The 24,570-nt window shown below is 43.2% G+C and overlaps 2 protein-coding genes across 2 annotated transcripts; one reads left to right on the top strand and one right to left on the bottom strand.

Moving 5' to 3' along the window:
• Nucleotides 1-14,412: 14,412 nt before the first annotated feature.
• Nucleotides 14,413-15,486, top strand: LOC108652567 (uncharacterized). The gene is made up of 2 exons (XM_018102777.3): nucleotides 14,413-15,101; nucleotides 15,157-15,486. Exons 1-2 carry the CDS (start codon nucleotides 14,697-14,699, stop codon nucleotides 15,421-15,423), a joined length of 672 nt encoding a protein of 223 aa, XP_017958266.1. The 5' UTR covers nucleotides 14,413-14,696; the 3' UTR covers nucleotides 15,424-15,486.
• Nucleotides 15,487-17,229: 1,743 nt separating this feature from the next.
• Nucleotides 17,230-18,868, bottom strand: LOC108650198 (uncharacterized). Its single transcript, XM_030386428.2, has one exon. It carries the CDS (start codon nucleotides 18,634-18,636, stop codon nucleotides 17,848-17,850), a length of 789 nt encoding a protein of 262 aa, XP_030242288.1. The 5' UTR covers nucleotides 18,637-18,868; the 3' UTR covers nucleotides 17,230-17,847.
• Nucleotides 18,869-24,570: the final 5,702 nt, after the last annotated feature.

Raw genomic sequence — 24,570 nt, 5'->3', positions numbered from 1 at the left:
AACTTTATTTAATGGTATAACAGTTGACTGCTAGTTGGTTGGCTGGCATTGCCCCACACTGCCCAGCAGTGTTGCTAAACGGCATGTTGTTTGTCCCTTTGTTTGTGTGTGTGTGTGTGTGTGTGTGTAACTGTTTGTGAAATTGTATTTCGTGCACTCGTGTCGACGGCCAATGGGTTAGGACATTTGTGGGGAGTGTCCTTGTCGCACAGTTCATTCAACGTTTCATTTTGTGTCGCGTCTTGACTGTTTACTAGTCTCTGTATGTGTGTGGGCGTAAATTGTCTATTAGTCAGTCCGGGCTACGTGAAATTGTTGTACATTTTTACGTTTTGGCTAAGGGATGAAATTTAATTAAGATACTTTGACGTTTCGCAGATACACAGAGTGAACTCAGCAGAGAGCACAAGACAATCCAAGACAACACAAAGCACAACATGCCAGCGCACAGACACCCAATTGACACCAACAACGACAGCAGCAACAACAACCACACACTTCTATAGAGACACCCACACACACTCCGGCTCAAGCTCTATTTGTTGGGGATAATTCAATTTGCGCTTGTGTGTGTGCGTGGGTGTAAAAATTTCTCGATATTGACAATGAGGATAACGACCGACGAACGACGAGAGGCGACAGACGACAGTCGACAGTCTACAGTCGACGATGACCCAGCATCTTTGTCCTCTATGTGTGTGTGTGTGTGTGTGTAAGTGAGTTTGTGGAGAGAGGAATGAGCTCTCCCCTTGGTTTGACATATCGATCATTTTCGCTCATATTGTTAGCAATCGATGATCTAGCAGAAAGTGGAGAGTAGATAGAAGATAGTAGATAGCAGATAGAAGATAGGAGATAGTAGATAAAAGATAGAATTTAGAAGATAGAAGATATACTTTGTACATATGCATATATAAATACATATATATAATATTATATCTCATCTTCATATAAAATACGCATCTATCAAAGTGTAATAAATGTAATTATGTATTATAACTTTTCCTGGAATCATCGCCAATTCTGTTTACATTTATCTATACGCGCTGAGGCCCGCCTATTTGTCTGTTACTTATTTCCAGAATCTACTTAAAGCTCAATAGATTTCAGAAAACGTTCTGTGGAAAATTTGCTGTGCATGACGCAATGCCGCAATTATCTGCGTCAAAGTTTCTTTGGCTAATCTTAGGGCTGGGGCGGGGCACTTTGGGGGGCGGACAGCGTCATTTGCTATTGGAAATTTAATTAGGTTTACATCATTTTTGTGAAGTTAACGCCAGATGGGCAAAAGCAGCACGAATAACAACAGCGATAAAAACTTTTACTCCCACTGATAGGGCAGAGAGACTGGGACTCAATTAGAGCCACATCTACAAGTCAAATATTTTGACTGGCGAGCAAAAAACAATAAGACCATTTGGCACTCAGTGCCAGCAAGTCGATTAATTAAACACACACCCCCCTGCTAAAAAGGCGAGGAAAAACAGTCCATAAATGTCCCGAAGCAACCACCCAATGAAATATTAATAGTAACAATTATGTGCTACGTGCCACAGTGGCAGCCAGCTAACAGCCAACAGCCAACAGCAACAGCAACAGCCGGCGTTCCAACAAGGATAACACAATTACAACACAATCAAAGAATTTCTGGTCAGAAATTCGATAAACAGCCCTCGCAGGAGCCAGCCAGCCAGCGAAACAAGTGGCAGACCCTGCATAGCGAGAGGGACAACGGGTGAAGGGGGCTGGTGCTGCCACCCACTGAGCGCTGAATAATTCGTAATGTATCTAACCTCGAAAATCTAATCAAGCCCAGTTAAGCAAACAGAGAGCGAACCAGGACAGAGCAACAACAATTACCAGTGCGGCCCCTTTGGCCCGCTCTCCTACGCCCTAGCTGCCGCCATAGTCTTTTCTCACTCATCGCGCGGCGGCAACAAATAGCAAAACAGCGGCGTCGGCATCGCAGTCAACGTCAATCAGTTAGCCGCACAGAACGTCACACACGAACGCAACACGCTGCCTGCAGATCAGGCGCTCAGAAGTTGTAGAACGCGTGCTTCTCTCTCTTGCACGCAGGCAGACACGCAACACACACACTAAGTGATTTGTGTGAATGCGCCTGGCTGTGTGTGTGTGTGAGCACATGCAATGGCACGTGAAAAACATTGTCTGCCTGACCGAACCTCGCACTCAAGCCGAACACGAGTGCCGAGCACCCAATACAGCAGTCGGCTTCGTCTCGTCTCGTCTGGCCATTCGCTTCGATTGCGCTTGCCTTCTCTGTCGCGCTTTAAGCTGACTTTGGCCACGCTCACACTCTCGTAGCTGACATGCTTGATAGCTATGCTGTCGCTGTCGCCGCCGCAGTCGCTGTTGCTGTTAGCGTCGCTGCTGAAATTATTCAGCTAGCAATTTCTTACCGCCGCCACTGCTGCACCTCCTGAACCAAAAGGCCGGCCGCACCACCCACCCACCAGTGTCATTCCCGCTGCGTGCCTGACAACCGCACGGCGGAAAATTCACTTTTCGCCATCGCTGCGCACTTGTGCCGAAAGTCAGTCGGGCACGTCCACAGCGCAAGCACCGGGTGTTGCGGGGGGTTGGCATGAGTGTACGACTGTGTATATCTGATGTGTTTGTTTGTGTGTGTGTGTGTGTTTGTGTGTTTGTGTGTCTGAATGAAGGGCAATCGGGGCACTCACTCACTCACTCATTTGCTCGCTCATTCGATTTAATCGTTTAGTGCGCCCTTTTGCGCCTTATCAACGTTTCATTTAATTTTTGGGCGCAAAACCTCTCGGTTTCGATTTTGTGGGCGTCCGCTCTGCGGTTGATTAGGTGTTATCCTTATGATTAGCGGTCATTGGGCTCACGGGCATTGAGCCATCGAGCGTGGCCGGCAATTGAATTCAATTCAATTCGATTCAATTCAAACTCTAACTCAAGTGCCACACCACGAATGGAATTTGGTTCGAAATTTGATCAATTATTTTCGTAGCACTCGAAATAGTGAACAGGTCCTTCACGTACCAATAATGTCACAGATGGGCAATGTTTTGTATATAGTTCAATTCAATTTAACCAATTGGAATATTGAATTACGTTCAGTTTGAGCTAAATGGGGTAAAGCAGTTGAGTGGTTCAATCAAAATGAAAGTTAGGTTAAGATTAGCTGCATCTTATTTATTTTTACTTTATTCTTTTGTCTATTTATCTTCCTGTACCTATATATTTATTCGTATAAATCGAATACATATATGCATATATTCTTAAAGGGTTTATCTCTCATATTCTATCTAACTATTTTCAAGTTTATATATCTATTCATCTATTAGATTATTTATCTAGTATCTTTTCATTTATCTCTCAATTTATATATATTTTTAATATATTTTCCCTCAATTTTTTATTTGGCTACTTATCTGCACAGCTCTTTTAGCTGCTTTCTGCTATTTTGTTTTAGCACTTGGCATATTACGCATACGCCGCATAGTACGCGCACTTTGCGGCACCCCCCGAGCACTTGGCCATATCCACTTTCTAGTAGCTGCAAGCATTCCAGTAGCTGCGATTTATTAATATTTTGCCCTCCCCCGCCCCACTCTCCTCTCCATCTATCTCTTTCGCTTTGTTCCTCTTATAATGCAAGTCCTTTGCTACTGCTGCTGCTCCTGTGGACCTCTTTCTCCTCTTAAATTTTGTAATTTCTTTGTAGAAGCTTCTGCTGCTGCTGTTGCGCTGCTCTGTGCCTTGGCTCGCTTTTATTCATTCATTTATTTGCACATTTTCCATGTTTTTTCTTCTCTTCATCGTCACTTTTTTTTGTCATTTTTCTCGCCGTCTTTGGCAAGTTTTGCCAGCATCTCGCCATCCTCTTTCCACCATCTGCCCGATCACTGCCCGCTGCCCCCATTTTTTATGCTTTGCTCCTTTTTGCATTTTTGCTCGAACAAAGTTGCCGCTTTATTGTTTCGATTTAAGTTACTTTGTATGCTGTCAACGTTGGGCGGTTTCGGGTGGCTCTGGGTGGGCCTTGGGTGGTTCGGCTCGTAACGCCAAACCCGCATTAAAATCGCCTGGGAGCCGCTTTGGGTTTCATTGTAGCCGTTGTCGGTGCTTTGCCTGGTTTTATTTCACAGCTCTTTGCGGCCTTAGGGAGTGTCAAAGTGGACGGGGGGACTGGCGCAGCGGCTGGGGCAGGGGCTGGGGCTGGGGCATGGGCAGATTTTCATGGGGCTGTTTTGCTTGTACTTTGATTTGTCGACCCCCACATTTTAGTAGCCTAGTACCCGAACGGGCATTGAGTTTTATGCTCGTTTAATGGCTGCGAATTTACTCGCTTTATGCGTCTTCGATAAGCATTTATTAGCGCCAGGCGCAAGGATGAGCGGCCAGGGGCAAGGACTGGCGGCAGGCGAGTGGGCGGTTAGTCGGTGGGTGGCTTGGAGTTGGTATGGTGGCACTGCCAGTGGTGCGCTGCAGTTGAATAATGTTTGCGGTATTGGCTCGTTGCTGGGCCTGATGAGGCGTATGATTTATTTTTATGTTGTATTCTTTTACCATTCTCGGTTATTTCCTGGAGCTGGGAAATATACTTATTGAGGGATTTTGACAAACATATGTTGCCAGCGCAGTCCCTGGAGAACGGGCGCAGGCACATTGGCTGGGATGACGGCATCTTATTTAAGCCTTAATTTGTAAGTTGCTCTGCTAACGTTTCCCCATCAGCATTGTCGAAGTTTTACCCAAACTCGTGCCAAGAAACGAAATCATTTTGTGTCTCTCATTTTTCCGCTTTTTCTTTTCTATTTTGTTGGCCACAGCGAGTGGGTGTGGGAAGTGTTTGCCAGAGTGAATGCCAGAGCTTATGTGTCGGTATCGATGTATACATAGCCAGAGCAGAGGTCAGGAGCGCCGGCTAATTGACTTTTGCAGAGGGGTGGCAGACAGGAGAATGACTCGTCTGGTTATTTTAACGTAGCTAGAATCTATTTATACTAAAAGAGCTGAGTGCTATACAAAGTTATTTATGTTGTGGGCGTATTGTGCTGAATAAAGCTATTTATATTGGCTATATTTATTTGTTTTAGATCTATTCTTGAGTAGTCCTTAAACGTCCTTGAATACTTGTTAACATTATTTATTGACTGCTCTCTGAGCTCTTTCTTACATCTTTCTTATCTCTTCACTCTCTTCTCACAATTTTCCAATATGCTTAATTTATTTTATTTCTTTATCCTCATCTTCATAATCTCACGATTGTTACCTTGGCTAATCTAAGGACTTTTCATTCGATAGCAAAAACTCCCTTTGGTTCTCCTTTCTCGATGCGCCACTGTCTCCAGCTTTCGTGTTGGTTGTCAGTGCCTCAGCAGTGGCAACGCCATCAACATCAGGCAGCCGCCTCATCACCTCAGCCCCGCAGAGAACAAGGCTAGCCAAGCGCCTCTTGCCCCACCAACGCACATGGCCAATCCACGTCAGGAGGGTCCTCGTCGTAGTCCTCGCCATGGTATATTGCAATTTTTGCTGCTGTTGCCCATAAAACTTTCCACTTTTTGTCGCTTCTCTTGACTTTTTTGCTGCTGCTGCTGCTGCTGCTCCTGCTATGCAATGCTGCTGCTCCCAAACCCGCCCACTGCCCACCGCCCCATTTCACAGTTTTTCCCAACGTCTTTGGCATAAAATAGCAGCCACGACAGCCTCGTCAGGAGCAGCAGCAGCAACGGCAGCAACGGCAGCAGCAGCAGCAGCAACAACAATAAGGACAACATTTACTCGTCTGCTTAACTGCAAAGACAAACCTTCGGACCGCACCGCACCCCTCCAACGCTCCACAAGCACTTTGACTGTCATCTAAAATTCATTTTTATACTTGTATTTCGCTTTTTATTTTATTTTTTTGCCTTTGCTTCACTTTTATTTTACTTTGCTTTATATTTTTGCGCTGTTTTCGTTTTGCTTTTCAGCTGCTTCGTTTCTTGAGCCATTTTTATTATTTTTGTCATAAGCTGTATGTGCATACGAGTGTGTGTGTGTGTGTGTGTGTGTGTGTGTGTGTGTGTTTGTATGTGCGGCTTCTTTATATATTTTTCATTGTGCCACACTGGCGCACATTCTGCTCATGTCCTTCGTCTACGTCTGCGTCTTCTCTTCATCTCCCTCTCCGTCTCCTTCTTCGCCTCATCCGCAAACTCGCAGAAGTCAAATACGTTTTAATATCTTTTCTCTCTCTTGACATTTTCACTACAGTTATGTTGCCATTTTGTCCTGGCATGTGAGTGCCAATGTGTGTGTGTATGTGTGCATTCATGTGAGTTTGTGTCTCTGGCTGGTTGGATTTTTCTTCTATCGCTTTGGCATGGATATGCCAGTTGCCTCCCGTTGTGAAAAGCCGCGCAAGTTTCTTGCCAAGTTCTTTATGTGTGTGTGTGTGGGTGTGTATGTGTATGCTTGTGTGGGTGTTGGTTGTGTTGGTGTGTGTGTGTGTGCGTATTTCATGGAAAACGCATCCTTCGCCTCTGCTGCCCATAATGTCTGCCATCTGCGTGGGTGCACGTATGTGTGTGTTTGTGTGTAGCAGCAGCTTAATGCCTTCATCGTGTTGCTGCTGCTCCACATCAAGCTACCGCTGCTGCTGCTGCTATCCTCCTCCTCCTCCTCCTCCCATTCATCGCTGTCGTCCTTCGCCGGCTGTTGCTGCTGCAGCAGCAACACCTACAACAACAATAACTCGGCTGACTCTGCTGTCATTGTAGGAGCCACATGCTCTCCAACACCAGGCCAACAATTCCCCAAATAACACCGCATCCCACCTCAGCCCACTCCACGCTCCACGCCCCTCTCTTCGGCTCAAATGCAAGCGTAACATTTTGCGCTATCGTTTTTTTTTTTTTTTTTGCTTTCTTTCCTTCTTTTTTATTTACTTTTTTTTATTTCTTTGCCTTCTTTTCATTTTCATTTTTTGCTTGTCTCGTTGCTTGTCTTTTGCTCTCCAAGCTTTCATGCCCTAACAGGATATGTCAGGCATAGGCGACTGGGCAAGCAGATGAGTTGAACCTGACTTAATTGAAGGTAATATATTTTTAAATATTTATATGTACAACTTCAGGAAATTATATATATAATTTGAATATTTTGCTCTAGTTCTACTTTACTTTTCTTTTATAGATAATTCGCAAGTCGTTGTTAAATTTTTCTTTTGTTATTTTTCTATGATTTTTTGTATAATTTTTTCATCTACGTTTTTCTTTGTCCTTTTTACTTGTTCCAGCTATCTCTCTCTCTTCTCCTTTCTCTCCCTTTCTCGCTTCAGCTTTCCCTAGCCTAATGCATCTCTCTCTTACTTTAGTGTAAGAGTGCAGTTTTTTACTTAACGTCTGTGTTGCTTGTCTTGAGCTTTTAAAAATATTTTTGTTGAATTTTTCACACACACACACATACTAACACACTCATCCATACGGTAGTAAAAAATTATATGAAAGTTTTTATTGCTGCTGGAATTACGTAGAGTCTAGAAAGCTTTCGCGTGTGTGTGTGTGTGTAACTATTTCAGCTCAAGTTGATTTCTGTCCTATTAAATTCTTAATCTGAGTGGTTGACAGCTCAGCTGTGGAAATGGAAATATTAATGCCTTGGCTCAGCTAGTTAATTCTTTATGCCCTCGACTCCTGCCCCGAGCATTGTATTACAATGCCGCATTACAGGCACCTGTCTGCATAATTAAATATGTCGATTTTCGTTTAATTTGCCACAGAGCAAAACAAGCGCCACGCCCCTCCTACCCAGCCAAAACGGTCCGCACATAAATAATTAAAAAGAAAATGCCACAAATGCAAAAAGGTCAGCGTATAAAAATTATAAAATCGAATATTAAATTTACCAGCAACAACAGCAACCGTAACAACAGCCGCAGTCCCCCAGTCGCTCTGTCGCTGCTGGCGTCAGCTGCGCTGCGAAGCGCGCTCGACTTAACCCAACTTAACTACTTGACAGCAAATTTTGTAAAATGTAATTAACCAGCGACAGGCGGCGGTAAAAGCAAAAGCAACGACAACAACAGCAACAACAACGACAGCAGCACCAACGGCAACGGCAAATGCCAAATAACATCAGCATTAACAACAAAAACAAACGGCACAACAACAACAACAACAAGAACAACAGCAGCAGCAGCAACAAGGGCGAACGGCAGTCAGGCAGGCAGGAAGCAGGCTAAAATGAAAGCAGGCAAAATGGAAAATCAACAGAGCTCGTTGACATAATTTTCAAACGACTGCATGTGCGACAGAGATAGCGCTAGAGGCAGCCAACTAGAGGAGCATGGGCATCATAATGGACGGCCCGCCTCAATGGGACTCCTGCTGCTCAGCTGCGTGCATTGCTGTGCGCCCAAAACCAAAGCCAGAAAACACCCTGAGCCGCCCCCGTGGCCAGCCTGAAAAATGATGCCACACGTTTCTATGCACACCGCCTGCCCCTCGTCCATTACAACTTTGTGTCATTACTAAATAGTGGTTGGCACGTGGGGGCTGAGAGCTGAGGACTATGGACAGGGGGCTGTGGGCAGGCGATGTGAGGAGTTTCGGTTACGGCTTCGGTTTTGGTATCGAGCCAAACCATTTGTTGAACCTTTTTTTGGTTGCCACAAAATTTGCGCCTCATTTTCAGGCAAGCGGCCAGGCGAAACTGGAGAGAGAGAGAGAGAGAGAGAGAGAGCACACATCGAGTGAACGCTCTCTCACTGCGCACGTGGCGCCATCTAATGGCAGGAAACATGCTAAGCAGCGGCTTCCACATGCTGAAAGTCATTTGTGTGTGTGTGTGTGTGCGTGTGTGTGTGGAGCCAAGCCCAGAGCCAAGCCAACCCTTCGGCCATAGCCACCCGGCTCAAATCAATTTAACTTTCAACTTTGGCGCGCTCTCTCTCTCTCTCGCTCTCTCTTTCGCTCTCGCTCTGTCATTTACACTTTGCCACTGCCATCCCTTGTGAAATTCTAGACATCCAGCTGCTGCATTTGCTGGGCGCCCAGGCAACTCCCGCGTTTGTCGAGCCAAACAGCGAGCAGACGACGGACGAGCCGGCCCAACAGCGAGTGAGCGAGTGAGTGAGTATGTCGGCGAGTGCGACAGTTCGTTCGTTCGGCTCTCAGCCGACGCCTGTCGGGTGCGCCTCGTTTTTCGCCTCGTCTCGGCCCACCTCCACGCCGTGGCCCCTTCATTTTCGCCTCTCGCTACTTATTGTTAGTGTTATTCGCAACGACTGCGCTTTTATCGTTTATTTGCGTTCCGGACATGGGTCGGGGATTTGGTTTCGTGTCGCATAAGGGGTTGACTGCCAGGCGAGTGACTGGGGCAAGTGGCAGCACACCAGGAGCCAAGCAGCCGAGCAGCCGAGTAGCCAAGGGGCCAAGGGGGACGGAGCCACGGAGCCATGAAGCGAGGAGCATGGGACGTGGGGCGGCTTATGTGAAAAGTCAGAATTGTGTCAGAGTGGAACAAGTGTATCCCATTGAATATCATATTGAATACGCTTTGCTTAATCGAAAGCGGCAGGCTTTATTTTCCTAAACAACATCGATCTAGTATTCTTTGACAAAATTTTAGCGTTAGTAGTGCTTAGATAGATGTAATTTTAGTAGTTTTTACTCAGACATATGTACTCGTATATTTTGTAAACGTAAGCCAAAATGCTGGAATGGATCAGTCAAACCAAACTGTGTGGCCTGGTATTTATAATCTTGCCAATATTGTATCTCTTGAGGAAGCTCTTCAACCTGCGGAAGCGGAAGATGCTCAAGGCGCAAGACTCTAAAGTCGGGACTTCGAATAAGCGCGCCAATAATGCCAGTGGAATGAATGTGGATGTGGGCGAGATGCGATCAGCTGTGGACTTGATCAACTTTCAATTGATACTAATCGAATCGAAGATCTATAAGGATATCGAACCAGTGCCCCCACTATCCATAGACGAATTCTCTGACGCTGTCCGCCATTTGGATTATATCAAGACCAAAACTTTGCCATTTGCCATTGGGGAGATTGTGAATGACTGCAAGTGAATGCATCAAACATGTTTGTTTATACTATATTAGGTTAGGCTTTGTATTTTCTAATGCTAGATGTTCCGGAAAATAAACATTGTGTACAACTCGTCAAAAGATTTCCAAATCGATTTTCAGACCCTCAAGAATTGGCCAGAAGATACTAAATATATATAGTCCTTTCTCGGTGGTTGTAGTCTCACAAAAATCAAGTACAATTGATAAAAGCGAGGGATTGAAGCTGAGTTAGGGAGAATTCAAAAAATCTATAGTAGATATGAAATAAAGATTATCTCAAATAGGTTTCAGCTAAAATGAGTATTATTCTTTTTTGTGATTCTAATTCAGATATATATTACAGAAGGGTGCTTATATCGAAGCAACTTAATTATATTTATATTATATAGCAGATATGCAAACTACATGTTTCATAACATAAAATAGAGAAGAGAATATTTTTACGCTTTTTTAAGTTACCTAACTGAGAAGAATTCGATTGGCAAAGGTCTAAAACGGCTAAAATCGCTTGGTTATTCTTAATACGATTTTTAACGCCTTGCTTGATATAAAAGAGGCTCAGACAGTGAGAGAAATGTCATTGTTAAAACAACGAATCAAGCAAAATGCAGTTTAAGCAAATCAGTCTACTCCCGTGGCTAGCGATCGCATTCATCATCTCGTGCATTGAACCTCCGTGTCCTTGGGGAAAACAGAAATAGAAATGTGCAAATATGCCTAACAAATAAATGACTATAAACAAATGTTTGTTTCTTATTTTATTTTAATGAAGTGTGCCTAGTATAACATACATATATTGTTTAAAGGCCTTCAGGCAGGGTTAAGAAATATGTTTTCACATTCGCCTGCACAATGACTCAAAGACCAAGCTGAATCTAGCGGGAAAAGGCTGAAGTGGGCATTACTTGGTGCTAATGCATATTGCAGACACGTGCGCGATACGCTTTTCTGATTTGTAGACGTGGACGAGTCGAGTTGGAATTGAGCTATGAAGCCAAAGGGCAGGGCTGAGGGAAGATGCGTGACGAGAAGCTGGGTACAGGGGTGTCGAAAAGGTCTAGATGGAAGTTGCCTGAGCAGCTTAACATATTTGTAAAGACCTTTTTATTAAAAACAAAAAAGCGAGCTTAAAGATTATTTGTGCGCGGGAGAAGCAGATGGGGTATTTTGTCTGGCAATCTTTTTTAGCATGGGTGCGATATTTTAATTACGACTTACTGTACGTCGCTATAGATATGCTTGACTGATTTTCCTATATAGATAAGGAAAGCTCATAAGCTTCGCATTCCCATGTTCTACTCATGATTGGTAAATTATAAGCGTTTTAATATCAAAGCTACTTAATTTTATTATTAGTTGTCATGAAAATAATTTCATAAAATTTAATAGGGAATAAATATTTATATGTATACTTAAGCAATAGATATTTTCACCTCTAATGAGGCGAAGAATGTTTTTGGGCATGACTGTATGAAAATATGAATGGGTGAATAACTGAAAAGCCCATATAATGTATACCTACATCCATACTCTCATTTATTAGGTATCTCTCTTCTTCACACCTTCTACTGACACGTCTTTTGCCACATGTGCTTTTTTTTCTTATCGCTTAATATTTTGTTCCAATCTGACCACCCAAACTGCTCACAGAGAAGACTGAATTGGAGGGGGAGGGGGAGAGAGAGTTTCGTAGAGGTTGGAGATATTCCTTTATTCACTGACCTTTGGCCCAATATCTCTGGCGGCCACTCCTACTTTCTCCCCCTCTCTTCGACACTGGCTTAACTATTGGCACTCTTGGCTGCATTTTTTATGCCATGTTAAAGCCACTTTATGCGCTTTTTATGAGCCCGCAGCCATAAAAAAGTGTCTTACACACACACACACACACACACACGCACTCGGATGGAACAACATATTTTAATAAATGGGCTCACATACACACACACACATACATGTATGTATATATATTTATTTATTTTTATATTTATTGATTTTGTATTAAAAATGTAAGTGCTGGCTTTTAGTTTATATTTTTCTTTTTCTTTCTGTTTTCCTTTTTCCACATTTTTTTACGATATTGAAATAAAGCGTTGCACACACATTCAATAAATATAAATAAATAACGAGCTGCGAGCGACCAAGTTAAACAACAACAACCATATTGAATATAATTTTAGTAAAAATATTTGTATTTCGTGTTTTCGATCTGTTGTTAAATTCTTGATTTCCCTCTCTCTCTCTCTCTCTCTCTCTCTCTCTCTCTCTCTCTCTCTTTGTATTTTTTTGCCAAACGGATTTCAAGTGAAAAGCGCCAAAGGGCTGGCGCAATACAAACAGGCGACGATTCCGACTCGATTATTTACAATTTGATTTCATTTATACTCACACACACTCACACGCCCACACATTTACACACATATGGAGAGAACATATACACACCTATAGAGCATGCGGGCATGTATTTTGATTTTTGTCCAAAAGGCATTTTTGCTTGCCTGTGAGAAAAATCAATCAAAATCGATTTAAAAGCAAACTTCCGTTGCGGATTTACACAAACGTTCGTGTGTGTGTGTGTGTGCGTGTGCGTGTCTGTCTGTTTGTGTATGTGAGTGTTAACCAAATGTAACCAATTTATTTGCTTTTATGCGTTTCTGTTTTATTGTCTCTCTCTATCTCTCTCTATCCCTCCCACTCACTCACTCGCTGCCTGCGCTCGCTCTGTTCGCCAAGCATGTTTGGTCAAATTTTCAATAAATAAATTGAAACGCACACACAAATGCAAACACACACACGCACACATAATCAGGCACATTTACAATTTGTTTTACAATGGAGCTGCAGAGCGAGACCGAGAGAGCGAGAGAGAGAGAGAGAGAGTAGAAGCAGGAGCAGAGGGAGTTGAGGCTAGCCTGGAAAATTGGACAAACAATAAAAAAAGAGTGGAAATGGCAGAAATGCTTAATTCAGGACATTTGAATATTTCATAAGGACATGACCCACATACAAAACAAAGCACAAGGCACAGACCCAAAAACAAAAATAAAAACACACTTTTATAAATATGTGTGCGTGCTCATGTGTTCGTGTGTGTGTGTGTGTGTGTGTGTGAACGTAAGTTCTTTTTGTCGGAAATCGCATTTTACTGTCGAGCCATTGTTGTTGGGCAGTTTGCACTGTAATTGAGTGTATGTACGCCTCTGATTGAGTGCGTGTGTGTGCATCTGTGTGTGTGAGTGTGATTTGTAAATCCTGCAACAATTTCGAGTAGTGTAATTAAAGGAGCTATCAAAATAGTGCTTAAAAAATCATCAAATATCGTTTTAAAGTCCCTCCCCACAGAGCACAATATAAATAATGCCCTTTGGTCTCTTAATTTGTTTACCAGACATTTCCTCAAGCAATCGATTTCCTTTGTGGTGGATTCAACTCGGTGTCTGGCAGTTGGCACCACCTGACAACAGCAACAACAATAGCTGGAAAGGAAAGTCCCAAGAATCGGTCAGTCATATCATTTACAAATGATTGGCATTGACAGATGCCGCTGTCGCAGTCGCAGTGGCTGTCAACGTCAGCGTCGACGTCGACGCACTTCAATATTGTATGATGATAAATTACTTATGACTTGGGCTCCCAGACATTCGCCGCAGCGGCAAAAGCGCAAGAATCGCAAAGCGGCCACCTGAAAGCATTTTAACGATAAACGAAAACAAAGCAAATGCAGCAACAACAACAACAGCACAAAAAGCTCACAGTAAACGAATGACAAAGAGGAGAGCGCGCTAGCACGGCGTGTGGGCTAATGCAATGAAGTGCAAAAGTGCAATCGGAATTTCGTAAGATAGAGAAGGAAAAGGGAGAGGGAAAGGGAGAGGGAGGGTGCAGCAAGAAAAGGCGACATCGCGACGACGCGCCGCTAGTGGGCGACAGCGCGATATAAGCAAAGGGTGCAATGAAACAAAATAACAAAATGAATTAGTAATAATATTTTGTTTGTGCTTTTGCGCTCATTTTGGTCTCGTGCATAGTTTGTTAACTTTTTCTTTTGCCTTGCTTGTGTTTGTGTGTACGTGTGCGTGTGAGTGTGAGTGTGAGTGTGTGCTTGAGTACTTGGCGACAAACATGCAGAGTTGAAGAAGAAGAAGATGAGGACGCCGCCAAATCGATGAGGCGAACGTCGCGACGTTAATGGCGTCGACAGCGACGCACGTCTGCTGCTGCTGCTGTAGCTGCTGGAAGTGTCGTCGACCAGACGGAATGGCTATACGTTCGACAACGAACGACGATGTGACGCCAATAACAACAGCAGCAACAACAACAACAACAGCAACAGCAAATTTAAGACGAGCAACTGTACAGAGAAGAGTTGTCAAACGGTCGTACACACTCTTTAAGCAGCAGCAGCAAACGTTTGCAGCATGTTTGACAACGGCCATAGGCTTGCAGTCCATCATGTTGCGCATCAAACAGCAAAACAGGCCTGGCATTAAGTTGCATGCGTGTGTGAAGCGTCTCTGTGTGCTGAGAGCGTCAAACATGAACTTGTTTGATTCTGCCCTGCCTCTCTCTCTCTCGCCCTCTCTGGTGCGCTCTCTCTGCTAGGCTTAGTACGCTACTGGCTGTGTGATTGCAATGTCTGCCATACCGCAATCGGATCGCTGGCAAGATTTCTTCGATACATATCGGCAACTGCCTGCGCTATGGCGAGTATCGGACGAGCAGTACAAGAATCTGAGGCAGAGGAAGGCAGCCTATGAGAAGTTGTTGCAGTGCTACAAGAAAATCGATGGGAAAGCCAATATGGACAGCATGCGGCGTAAGATCAATGGGATCCGAACTTGTTTCAGACGCGAGTTGCGTAAGGTGGAGTACAACGAGGAACTAAACAAGGTGTATGTGCCACATTTGTGGTACTTCAATGAATTGACCTTCTTGTGTGACGAAGTCCGCAAAGCACCTGATAAGCCGGATGAGTCGATGAATGAATTTAAGGACGATGAGGAGATGGATCACTGGTCCGAGTCGGAAACTAAAGTTGTGAGTATATTGCAGGCAAGGTGATAAATATATAAAGATTAATTCCTTTGCTTAGTTCGATCACGTGCTACCGACGTCCAGTGGATCACCTGTCGAACCAGCGCAATTAGAACAGACATCGCCTGAGGAACCTTTGCTGCGTATGTCCAGCGTCAGCCACTGCTCAAGGGACGAGGCTGCCATCTATGCGGAGGGCTGGGCCACATCCTATCGCAAGCTGGACGAGAAGAACAAGCTGCTGGCCAAAAAAGCCATAGAGGAGATTTTAGTGCTGGGGCAGCTAAACAAACTCGAGTTCAATTCGGTGAAGATGCCAAGTTGAAATAGATTTTAAAGTGATTTTTAGATTATAATATCATTGATCAATAAATATGATTTTACAGAATTTTAATTGTTGGGATAATCAGAGACAGACAAAGACAAAAACAAAGTTGATTTGCTTATAAATCAAGGCTAAGGTTTGATTTTACACAGTCTCCAACCAGTCAATCATTATGTCAATTATTATATCAGTAGTTCAAACAGACTATTAAATATTCACTTAGTTCGCATACTAATCAGCTGCTAACTATATACATATAATATGTGTATATATTTTCAATATATGTATATATTCAACTGTTTATTCAGCCTGATTAAGCGATTGATTATTATTTGTTTATAGATATAATCATTTGGTCTGGCTTTGCAACCACTCGAAACTAATTCTTTCATCTCTCTGTCAACTCTCTGTCTGAACATACATTAATATATTGAAATTATATAAAGATAAGTGTTTTCAATTGTCCCCAAGTTGTTCGCTTTGGGGTTGGCTAACTTAACTACGGTTAAAAAGACTTTTCAGCGAGGGTCGCGTAAACTGTTTGCATTTGCCTCATTGAGTGTGCTTTCGATGCTGCCGCTGCACACGCGCCCATTGTTAACATAGCTAAGCACACACGCGGAGAAAAGATAGCAAGAGACAGAGAGAGAGTGGGAGAGTGGGAGAGAGGGAGACAGTGTGTGTCAATATGAAAGGAGTCCATGGACAACTTAAATTTAGCTCTTGTTGTTATTGTTGTTTGGCAAACACGCAATTTGGCGTTGCACGTGCAACAACAAAAGCAACAAAACCAATAACAACAACAACAACATCAATCAACAAAATTAAAATTAAAATAATAACAAATTTGGTAAACAGCAACGCACAAATGAAACAATTCAAACTGCGAACATTTTGTGTTGGGAAAATTTTCCATAAACTCAACAAAATAATTTCACATTTTCGAATTTCAGAGATATATAAATATATGTATATACAGATATAGATATATATGGTATATATAGCAGCAAATATTAAGTAAATTATGTGTGTGCTTGTGTGCGCCTGTTTGTTTATTCAGCGCAACAAGTTGGATTTGTGGATGAGATCTAACGGCATGTATCGATCTTTAATGATTGCTTTTTTTGTTGTTCTCAAATTTTCTCGTCGAGCAAATCAAATTCTTTGCGCAATCGTTCCCAAAATAATATACAGCGCACTTCCTTTCGGGCTATTGAGTAATAAATCAATATAGAAACCAAGCTGGCGCCCACTTTGCGCCCAACACACCCACTCACACAACAAAGAGTGGGCGGCAGGGTGGGTGGGTGCGACAACAACAAATTGGATTTGTTGCGCCTTCCTTTTTTATAGCTCCCTTTTATTTCTATGTAAGTATTTATTTTGAAAGCGTTAAGGAAACCGAGAAGTCGTCGAAGCTATACACACTTCCTCCAATCCTATTTCGCTCTGATTATTATGGGTATGTCCGTTGTATGAGTGAGTATGTAACGGGCAAGGGTTCGCTTATAGGAACTTTTCTGATTTTTCTTCTCTCTAATCATATTTCTTTTTGAACTGTCTATACTTCCCTTTCCCGTGTTGAGCAACCCATACACGGTATGTCTTAGTCGTTCTCTGTCTCTCTTTTTGCCGTGGCTCCTGCAACTTTTGTTGGCATTGTCGTCGTCGCTCTGCCGCCCCGCCTCCCACAATTTGCACACTTTTGGGCGCCTAATCAAGTAACCCGAACACGTTCTTTGTTAGATTTATATGGAAAATATTTTTATACAAGAAGAAAAAAGTCGTGGCCCCCAGCAACCTCCCCCTGAGCCGGCTCGCTCACTGTGCAGACAACCCCTCGATGCCCTCTGCGCGGGCAAAAGCTTTTTCTTGCACTTTTGGCCTTTATGCTGGCTAAGTGTGAGGCTCCTTCGTATCCATCGTATCCTTGGTATCCTTGGCGCCGCCTCAAAGTGATATTTTACATATTTTCCTTTTTATTATTTTGGTTTTTCTTCTTTTCATTTCGTTCACTTTTTTCTGCTTTTTTCTTCGACATTTTTTTGGTTGCTTGAATTTTATTACTTTACGCTTAAGTGTGTGTGTTCTTTTTTCTCTCTTTTTGAGCTAAGCTATAGATATGGTAGAATGAGAGAAATAGAGAGAGAGAGAGAGAGAGAGAGACAGGGGTAGACAAAGTTTGCTTGCCTTCCCCTTTGTCTGCGACTTTCAAATGCAGTTCTTCTTTTCTCTTTTTCGATGCCTTAAATGGAAAAGTTTGAGACTATTTTTCGCGTCTCTTCAGTTAAATATTGATTGTGGAAATTATAAAGAGTTTTTTATTCAACAAATAGGGCGAGCAATAAGACAGACTTAATGAATTGAGGCGCATGAGAAATGAAATTGCATGAGATTTGAGCTTATCACAAGTTAAGCAAAGTTTTACCAGCTGCCGCCGCCTTGCGAGGACCAACCGGCGCTGGCACTGCCGCCGCCCTGGGAGGACCAGCCATCGCTGGCAGGACCGGGCGAGGACCAGCCGCCAGCTGCAGGGCCACCCGACGACCAGCCACCGGCACCGCCTGATGAGCCAGCCGAGGACCAGCCACCGCCTGCCGCACCAGCCGAAGACCAGCCACCACCGCCTCCTGCTGAGCCACCAGCGGACCAGCCTGCGGTATCACCACCACTTGAGCTGCTTTCCGAGATGATTTTGATGATTTTTACAGCTGTGTTGGTGTCGCTGCCTCCGGACGACCAGCCAGAAGAGCCACCACCTCCAGCGCCAGCAGACCAGCCACCACTGGAGCCACCACCTGCAGACCAGCCACCACTGGAGCCACCTCCATAGCCACCGTCTGAGGGCTGCGTAATGATTTTAATAATCTTAACCTCCTGTCCACCTTGGGAGCCGCCGCCGTAGCCGCCGCTGGAGCCACCTCCATAGCCGCCGCCGCCGCCTGCTGACCAGCCACCACCACCGCCGCCGCCTGCCGACCAGCCACCACCGCCACCACCACCGCCTCCTGCTGCCCAACCGCCAGCACCAGCGCCTGCGCCTCCCGACGATTCGTGTATTATTTTGATGACTTTGACTTCGGGTGCGCCGCCAGAGTCACCATGTCCATGTCCGTGTCCGCCACCACCTCCACCGCCACCGCCAGCACCACCGCCAATGTAGCCCGCGTTGACTACGGCGCCAATCGCCAGCAAGCAAAGGAAGACTCTCATAGTGATCGTTGATCTGGTTGATATGAACTGAAGAGCTGAACTGATGCCATTGCCATGTGAATCGACAGCTTTTATAGAGGTGCTCCTCTGGCCTTGGCTATGTGCAACTTAAACGCCTCCATCCTCGTTTACGAGCGGCTGTTGCTGCTGCCGCCGGAAGCAAACGCCGGCAACAACAACCAACAGATTGCTCTTGGTGTTTGCTCAAGTGGCCAGCAGGCAATAGCAAAGGCAACGGTAACGGCAACGGCAACGGCAGGTGGAAAGGCAAAGCGAAAGCATCGCCCTCGGAGAGAGATGCTCTTGTCCCATCTATAGAGACGCACTCGTAACATCATTCGCATCTCGTAACTAGAGAGTCCATTGAGCTGCTTCCATTTGCACGAATTGTTACGATTTTGGTTCACATTTGGAAGTGGGCTTTGCTTTGATTTGAGTTAGGGTTTGCTTGATTATGTCATACAATTTGCAAGAGGGACCAAATATAAAAGAGTATGTGAAGTGGCATTTATGGTAGATGAGGCTGATTTGGGCTAATACCAAATGGTATTGGGGTTGCAACTAATATTAGTTGAAGTACCTTGGCAAAATTTGAAGAAGAATGTTAAAAGTGCTTTAAAGTTGCCTTTCTCAAGAACAAATCTGAAGTGGGCTGCTGATGTATAAGAGTAGCTAAGGTTGAAGTACAATAGGCAGAGCTTACGATAGCGAGTAATACCAAACAACTTTTGATGTTGATAAACAAGACTTATCTGCAAACAAAAAAATAAATAAATAAATAGATATAAGTAAACTGTTTAGAGCTTCATACAATCTGTAAGACAAAATATAAGAAATATATACCCTACTGCTGGAAATATACCCCAATGTGTACAATACATATGACAATACAATGACCTGAACTGAGCTTCAAACAGAATTTGTTTTCGCTACATATCGCTGTACATATTTATAATTCATTCTTTTATAAATGATAAAGTTTGCGCTATCGACAATTTCAATTTCAGAGCATTTTCTTGTATAAACAAATTCAGTTATGAAAAAATTCCACTTAAATGTGTTTTGTCAACAAAATCAACTAAGGCCACATGCTCTTCCATTTTGGTTAGGGTATTTCCAACTACATTTTGTTTCTCACTGATTTGTTTACTTATTTCACTTTGTTTTGCTTCACTTTCTTGTGGGTAGCCGGCGCTGTTATGTAATAAGCAAAAACAATCACTTTTTGGCGCATGGGCAGCTCTTGAATGAGCTGCAGTCGCGACGATCAATGAGGGCAGATGATTAATGAGTGTTTGCTAAGCTGAGTTGGTGGAAAGCGAGCGGGGAAAGGGAGAGAGCAAAAGAGTTGAAGAGCCGTTGCGACTGACCCTGACATGGTTAATGATGCCAGCCCAAGCAGACGGCTACTGCAGCGAGTTACGCTGCATGCGTTGTCCTTGCGCACTGCGCATTGCGCATACGCAGCGTGCAACCGAATGAGAAACGTGATCGATCATGCGGGCAGGCAAGAAAGTTCTCAATTAGGTTCGATAATTAATCAATTTGTATTGCCAATAAATACGACAACAACTGAAAACAACAGCAAGAGTGAAGCACTTTGATAAATGATTTATTTCGGCTTTATCTTTTTGCATTTTCATTCAGGCAAATAAATTCAATTAAATAATACGTTGCAAGGCACGCATAATAAATGAATCGTGGGAATTTTCGTGTGCACTATAAACACACACATACTCATATAAATATACATATATGTGTGTGTGCGTGTTTGCCACACCCCTCAATCTGGCTTGACCACCCCATTTTTATCTGTTGCAGCTCACAAATTGGGAATGTGAAAAATTTAACAAAAATCGAAGCAGCGACGCGTGCAACATATTTTCCTTGTCAGATTTTGACTGCCTTTTTTCTATATATATACATATATGTGTATATATTTTTTTGTAAGCTTTATGCAACATGTTGCATGGCCAAAGAAACAAAAACAAAAAATGCTGCCTGTCTGTTTGTCTGCTTGCTGTTTATTAAATTTTGCCACGCTGACATTTGTGACGACGTTCAAATATTTTGTGTTTGAGCAAAATAAAGTTGCAATTGCCGCAAAATGTTGCTGGGCTCGGCTGCAACCTGTGGCAAGCCAGCTTCCATATGACTGAAGGCTCTTATGACAGCCACCACCAGAGTCTGTCCAATTCACTAGCTGGGCTCCTACTTTGTGGTTAGTTTTATAGCCAAACACAATTTCGACAGTCGTTCGCGCAGCTCATTTGTGGCCGATTTTCAAGCGATTGTTGTTAGGTGGCAAGTGTTGCAGTTAGTGGTATACCCTGGAATGCAACAGCAGGCAAAGTATACCACTTTATATATGCATAAAATATGTTTGCTGAATATTCCATATTTAATATTTCAGGGTATCTCGGAGCTATTATCATTTAAAGGCCTATTAAAGCTAGCGCGTTCGCAACTAAAATACCTTGTAATTTATAAACAATCAGATTGTTAAGAATTTATCTATACTAAGTCTCTTACAATGCCTTCAACAGCCTGGGACTCTGTCACTCATTTATAGTCATCCAATTCCAGGGCATCTGTTGGTCGAGTCTCGCTGTAGTTGTTGGCACTTATAAGCTCATATAGCCATAACCATAACTCTGCACCTTTGGCTCACATGTGAGGCAGCTTTTCAAAACGTTTCATTTGCCCGTCTATCTGTCGCTCTGTCCGTTTTTTTTTCTGGGCGCTGGGATCGTGACACGTAGCTGTTGCAACAATTTGTGGCAAACGATTCACTTGTCGCGATAACTGAGCCCTAAATATGCGCAACTCAAAGAGCTTTACTTATGTCATGAATACGATCTAAACAATAGTTTATATAGGGTTCAAACTGGAAACAGTTGGCATTTAAATACAACACACTGTAGTTGACCCGTTAGGCCCGACTAAAACAAGCTTATCTTAGGCTGAGCGAGTGCGCAGCTCTAATTGTACCCTGTATTAAATATTATAATTGCGCCTTTATGCGAATTAAAACTAGATTTTACAGGGAACAATTTGTGTAATGTATGTAAATATGGTAAATATTAAATATTTAATATATAATGCTTCATTAAGCATTATCTATTGTATTATTAACAAAGCAGGTCAACTTTACATTGATTAACTTATGCAAAACTTTCAATAATTGCGAACTTTGAATAGTTGGCACAGTCTCCGATACCCTAGAATGGTTGCAATTACAGGGCATGCCAACAGTAAATACTGTTAACACATGTAAGTCAAACGGCCAACTCATTATTCAGTTGCCTGCGTTTGCTATTCGATTAGCATAGAAATCGTAGAGCTTTATAGAGATATATATGTATGTATATAAAATATATATGATTGTTGTTGTTGCTGTTGTGATTGTGACTGTATCTAGCATGTACATATGTACATGCATGTGTTTGCATGGCTGTTTGACCGCTTGGCGTGGCCGTTGCCAAGCTGATCGGTAAAATGCGTTCGGCCGTATGGCCAAATGCCACGTGCAACATGCAACATGTTGCACAAATGTGTAAACCGGCTGCCCAATTGCCTTGCCGATCTTAAATTTGCATGTCATGTGAAAAATTATTCGCTTATTGTTAAGCATTTGCTTGGCTTCGTAATTGTCAAGCACAATGCGATTAACCCATTCAGATTTGGCTGGCCAGCAGTAACGGGCGATGCCAAGGACTTGACAGTCGGAACAATCCTACGAGCCCCGACCAGCCGAGGCAGATCTAATAAAACAAACGGAATTTGATTAAAGACTTAATTTATTTGTGCATGTGGAGGTAAAGCTGCTTGCGGCCTTCAAGTAGCGGCGTTATGGAAGCTTAACCCATCAGCATAATACATACAACTGTTAGATCAATGATAGCTCCATTTGGAACACCGAATAAATAAATCAGAAACTTGCATATAAATGAGACCCAACTATGCGACGCTCATGTATGTATATAAGAGGGACGAAAAATTGAACTTAAGCTCAGACAAAAATACAAAAAAGCTCTATAATTTGATGTATTACTCTATGTGTCTCTTCCTATATGTTGATCTCTTCTCTTCCCTAATAAAATAATCATAATTTTAATCTTTAGGTACTATCATCATATGATCGATCTAGCTTACTATCATCATATGATCTATCTCCCAGCCTTATATATATCTGGCACATGCTACACATTCTCTTTGGCCAGCAGCATTTCAAGTTTTTTCTTGCTCCCTCCTTTCGTTTTATGGACTGTTCGTCTAATTGCCTTGGGTTAATTTCAAGTCGTAACCCATTCGAGCAGTATATTATGGTTGTAATTGCAATTGTGAATTGTCACATGTTTATCTGTCTTGCTTGTTGTCCGTCCGTCTGTCTGTCTAACTGGCCGTCTGTCTGCATTCCTGGGCTAAGTCGATTGTCGATAGGCGATTGGCGTTTCGATTCGCGTGCCTCGTACTCGTAACGCGCCGGCTTATTAAATGTTGAAGGCGCACACGCGGCGTATGCGCAATATGCGAATTGTTATACCTGACTGCGGCCACTGGTCGCATTCTTTGGCCCATGTCACATTCGCTTTTCGTCTCAATTGTGCAGACAAATTGCCAGCAGTTGGAATTTGACTTTTTGATTGACAACTGTGCCGATCCGGCAACAGCTCTCCGATCAAACTTCTGTGTCACAGACATTAAAGTTCAGCGCTGCAATGCAAATGCTGTGTGCGAGACTCGACTCAACAGTCGAATCGATTGCCGAAATTGTTTAGCAATAAACAGCGACAAATATCAGAATGTGACGCCCCCTGCGCCAACAATACGTCAATGCCAAAGCAACAACAGCAACAGCAACGAGATGTGAGCCATAAAACGGGGCAAGTCTTTTGCATGCACACAAACGTAGATGGTAGAGGCGATCTAACTTAGTGAAAATCAATAGCAGCAGCAGCAAACGAGCAAGAGTGAGAGAGAAAGAGAGTAGCAGTCAGAGAAGCTATGAAAAAGAGAGCGCTTTGATTGCAATTCCTCAGCCATTTCCTCAGGCGATCTGCGCCGTCTCGAACTCCAACTCTAACTCCAGCTTCAGCTACAGGTTTTTCAAATCTGGCACATTAAATTTAAAGCCAAATGAAACGAAAATAATCCAATCAGTCAGCAAGAGCCGCAAACAGCCGACTCGTGAATACACTTCTTCCAGCCAGATATCAGGATCTCTATGAACCACATATGATATATTATATAAATAATATTTAATTGAAAGGTTTTTTAAAAATAAAATCAGGGTGAATTTCGGCGTATCAAATTGCAAAAGAAGTGACCCTAGAGGATTCTCATCGAATTGCTCTACGTAAAAATGTCCTTATAATGTGTCCTCGGATTCTTCTGACATTGACGATGGGAGTTTTGGCATATGCTTCAAGAGTCGCAGAATATACTTCATTTGCTTAGCCGCGGCATCGTACTCCTCGTCAGTCAGATGTGGCTTCGGATTGATATCCTTGTAGATGTTGGACTCGATTAGGGATAGACGGTAGGTGATCAGTTCGACAGCGCCCCTCATAAGCAGCAGTTCCTTATCATCGATAAGAGCTTTGGACTTGCGCCGTTGCTTTTCGGATTTCTTGGGCTCCTCGTCTCCCACCAATTCGGATGAAGTCGAATCCCTTGGGCGTTCACTGATGCCCATTGTATAAGTCCTCCTCCGTTGTCGTACGATTTTGCTGAGAGCGACGACTATTGGAAAGAAGGCAATAAGCACACCAAGCATTGCTGGCGAATATAACCAATCAAACATAATTGCGGACGATAAAACGGAACTATCTACAAAATATGAATTTAAATTAACGTATTCAATTTGTATATTACAGAACGACTGTACTCGGTGATCGTCTGATAAATTGTGTATGTGTGCTGTATACAAAT

The sequence above is a fragment of the Drosophila navojoa genome, chromosome 4 (genome assembly GCF_054131105.1).
Source record: "Drosophila navojoa isolate 15081-1374.11 chromosome 4, UAZ_NAV_1.0, whole genome shotgun sequence".
NCBI classification, from domain to species: domain Eukaryota; kingdom Metazoa; phylum Arthropoda; class Insecta; order Diptera; family Drosophilidae; genus Drosophila; species Drosophila navojoa.
Note: the sequence above shows the minus strand (reverse complement) of the source record. Positions and strands in the feature narration are given on the sequence as shown.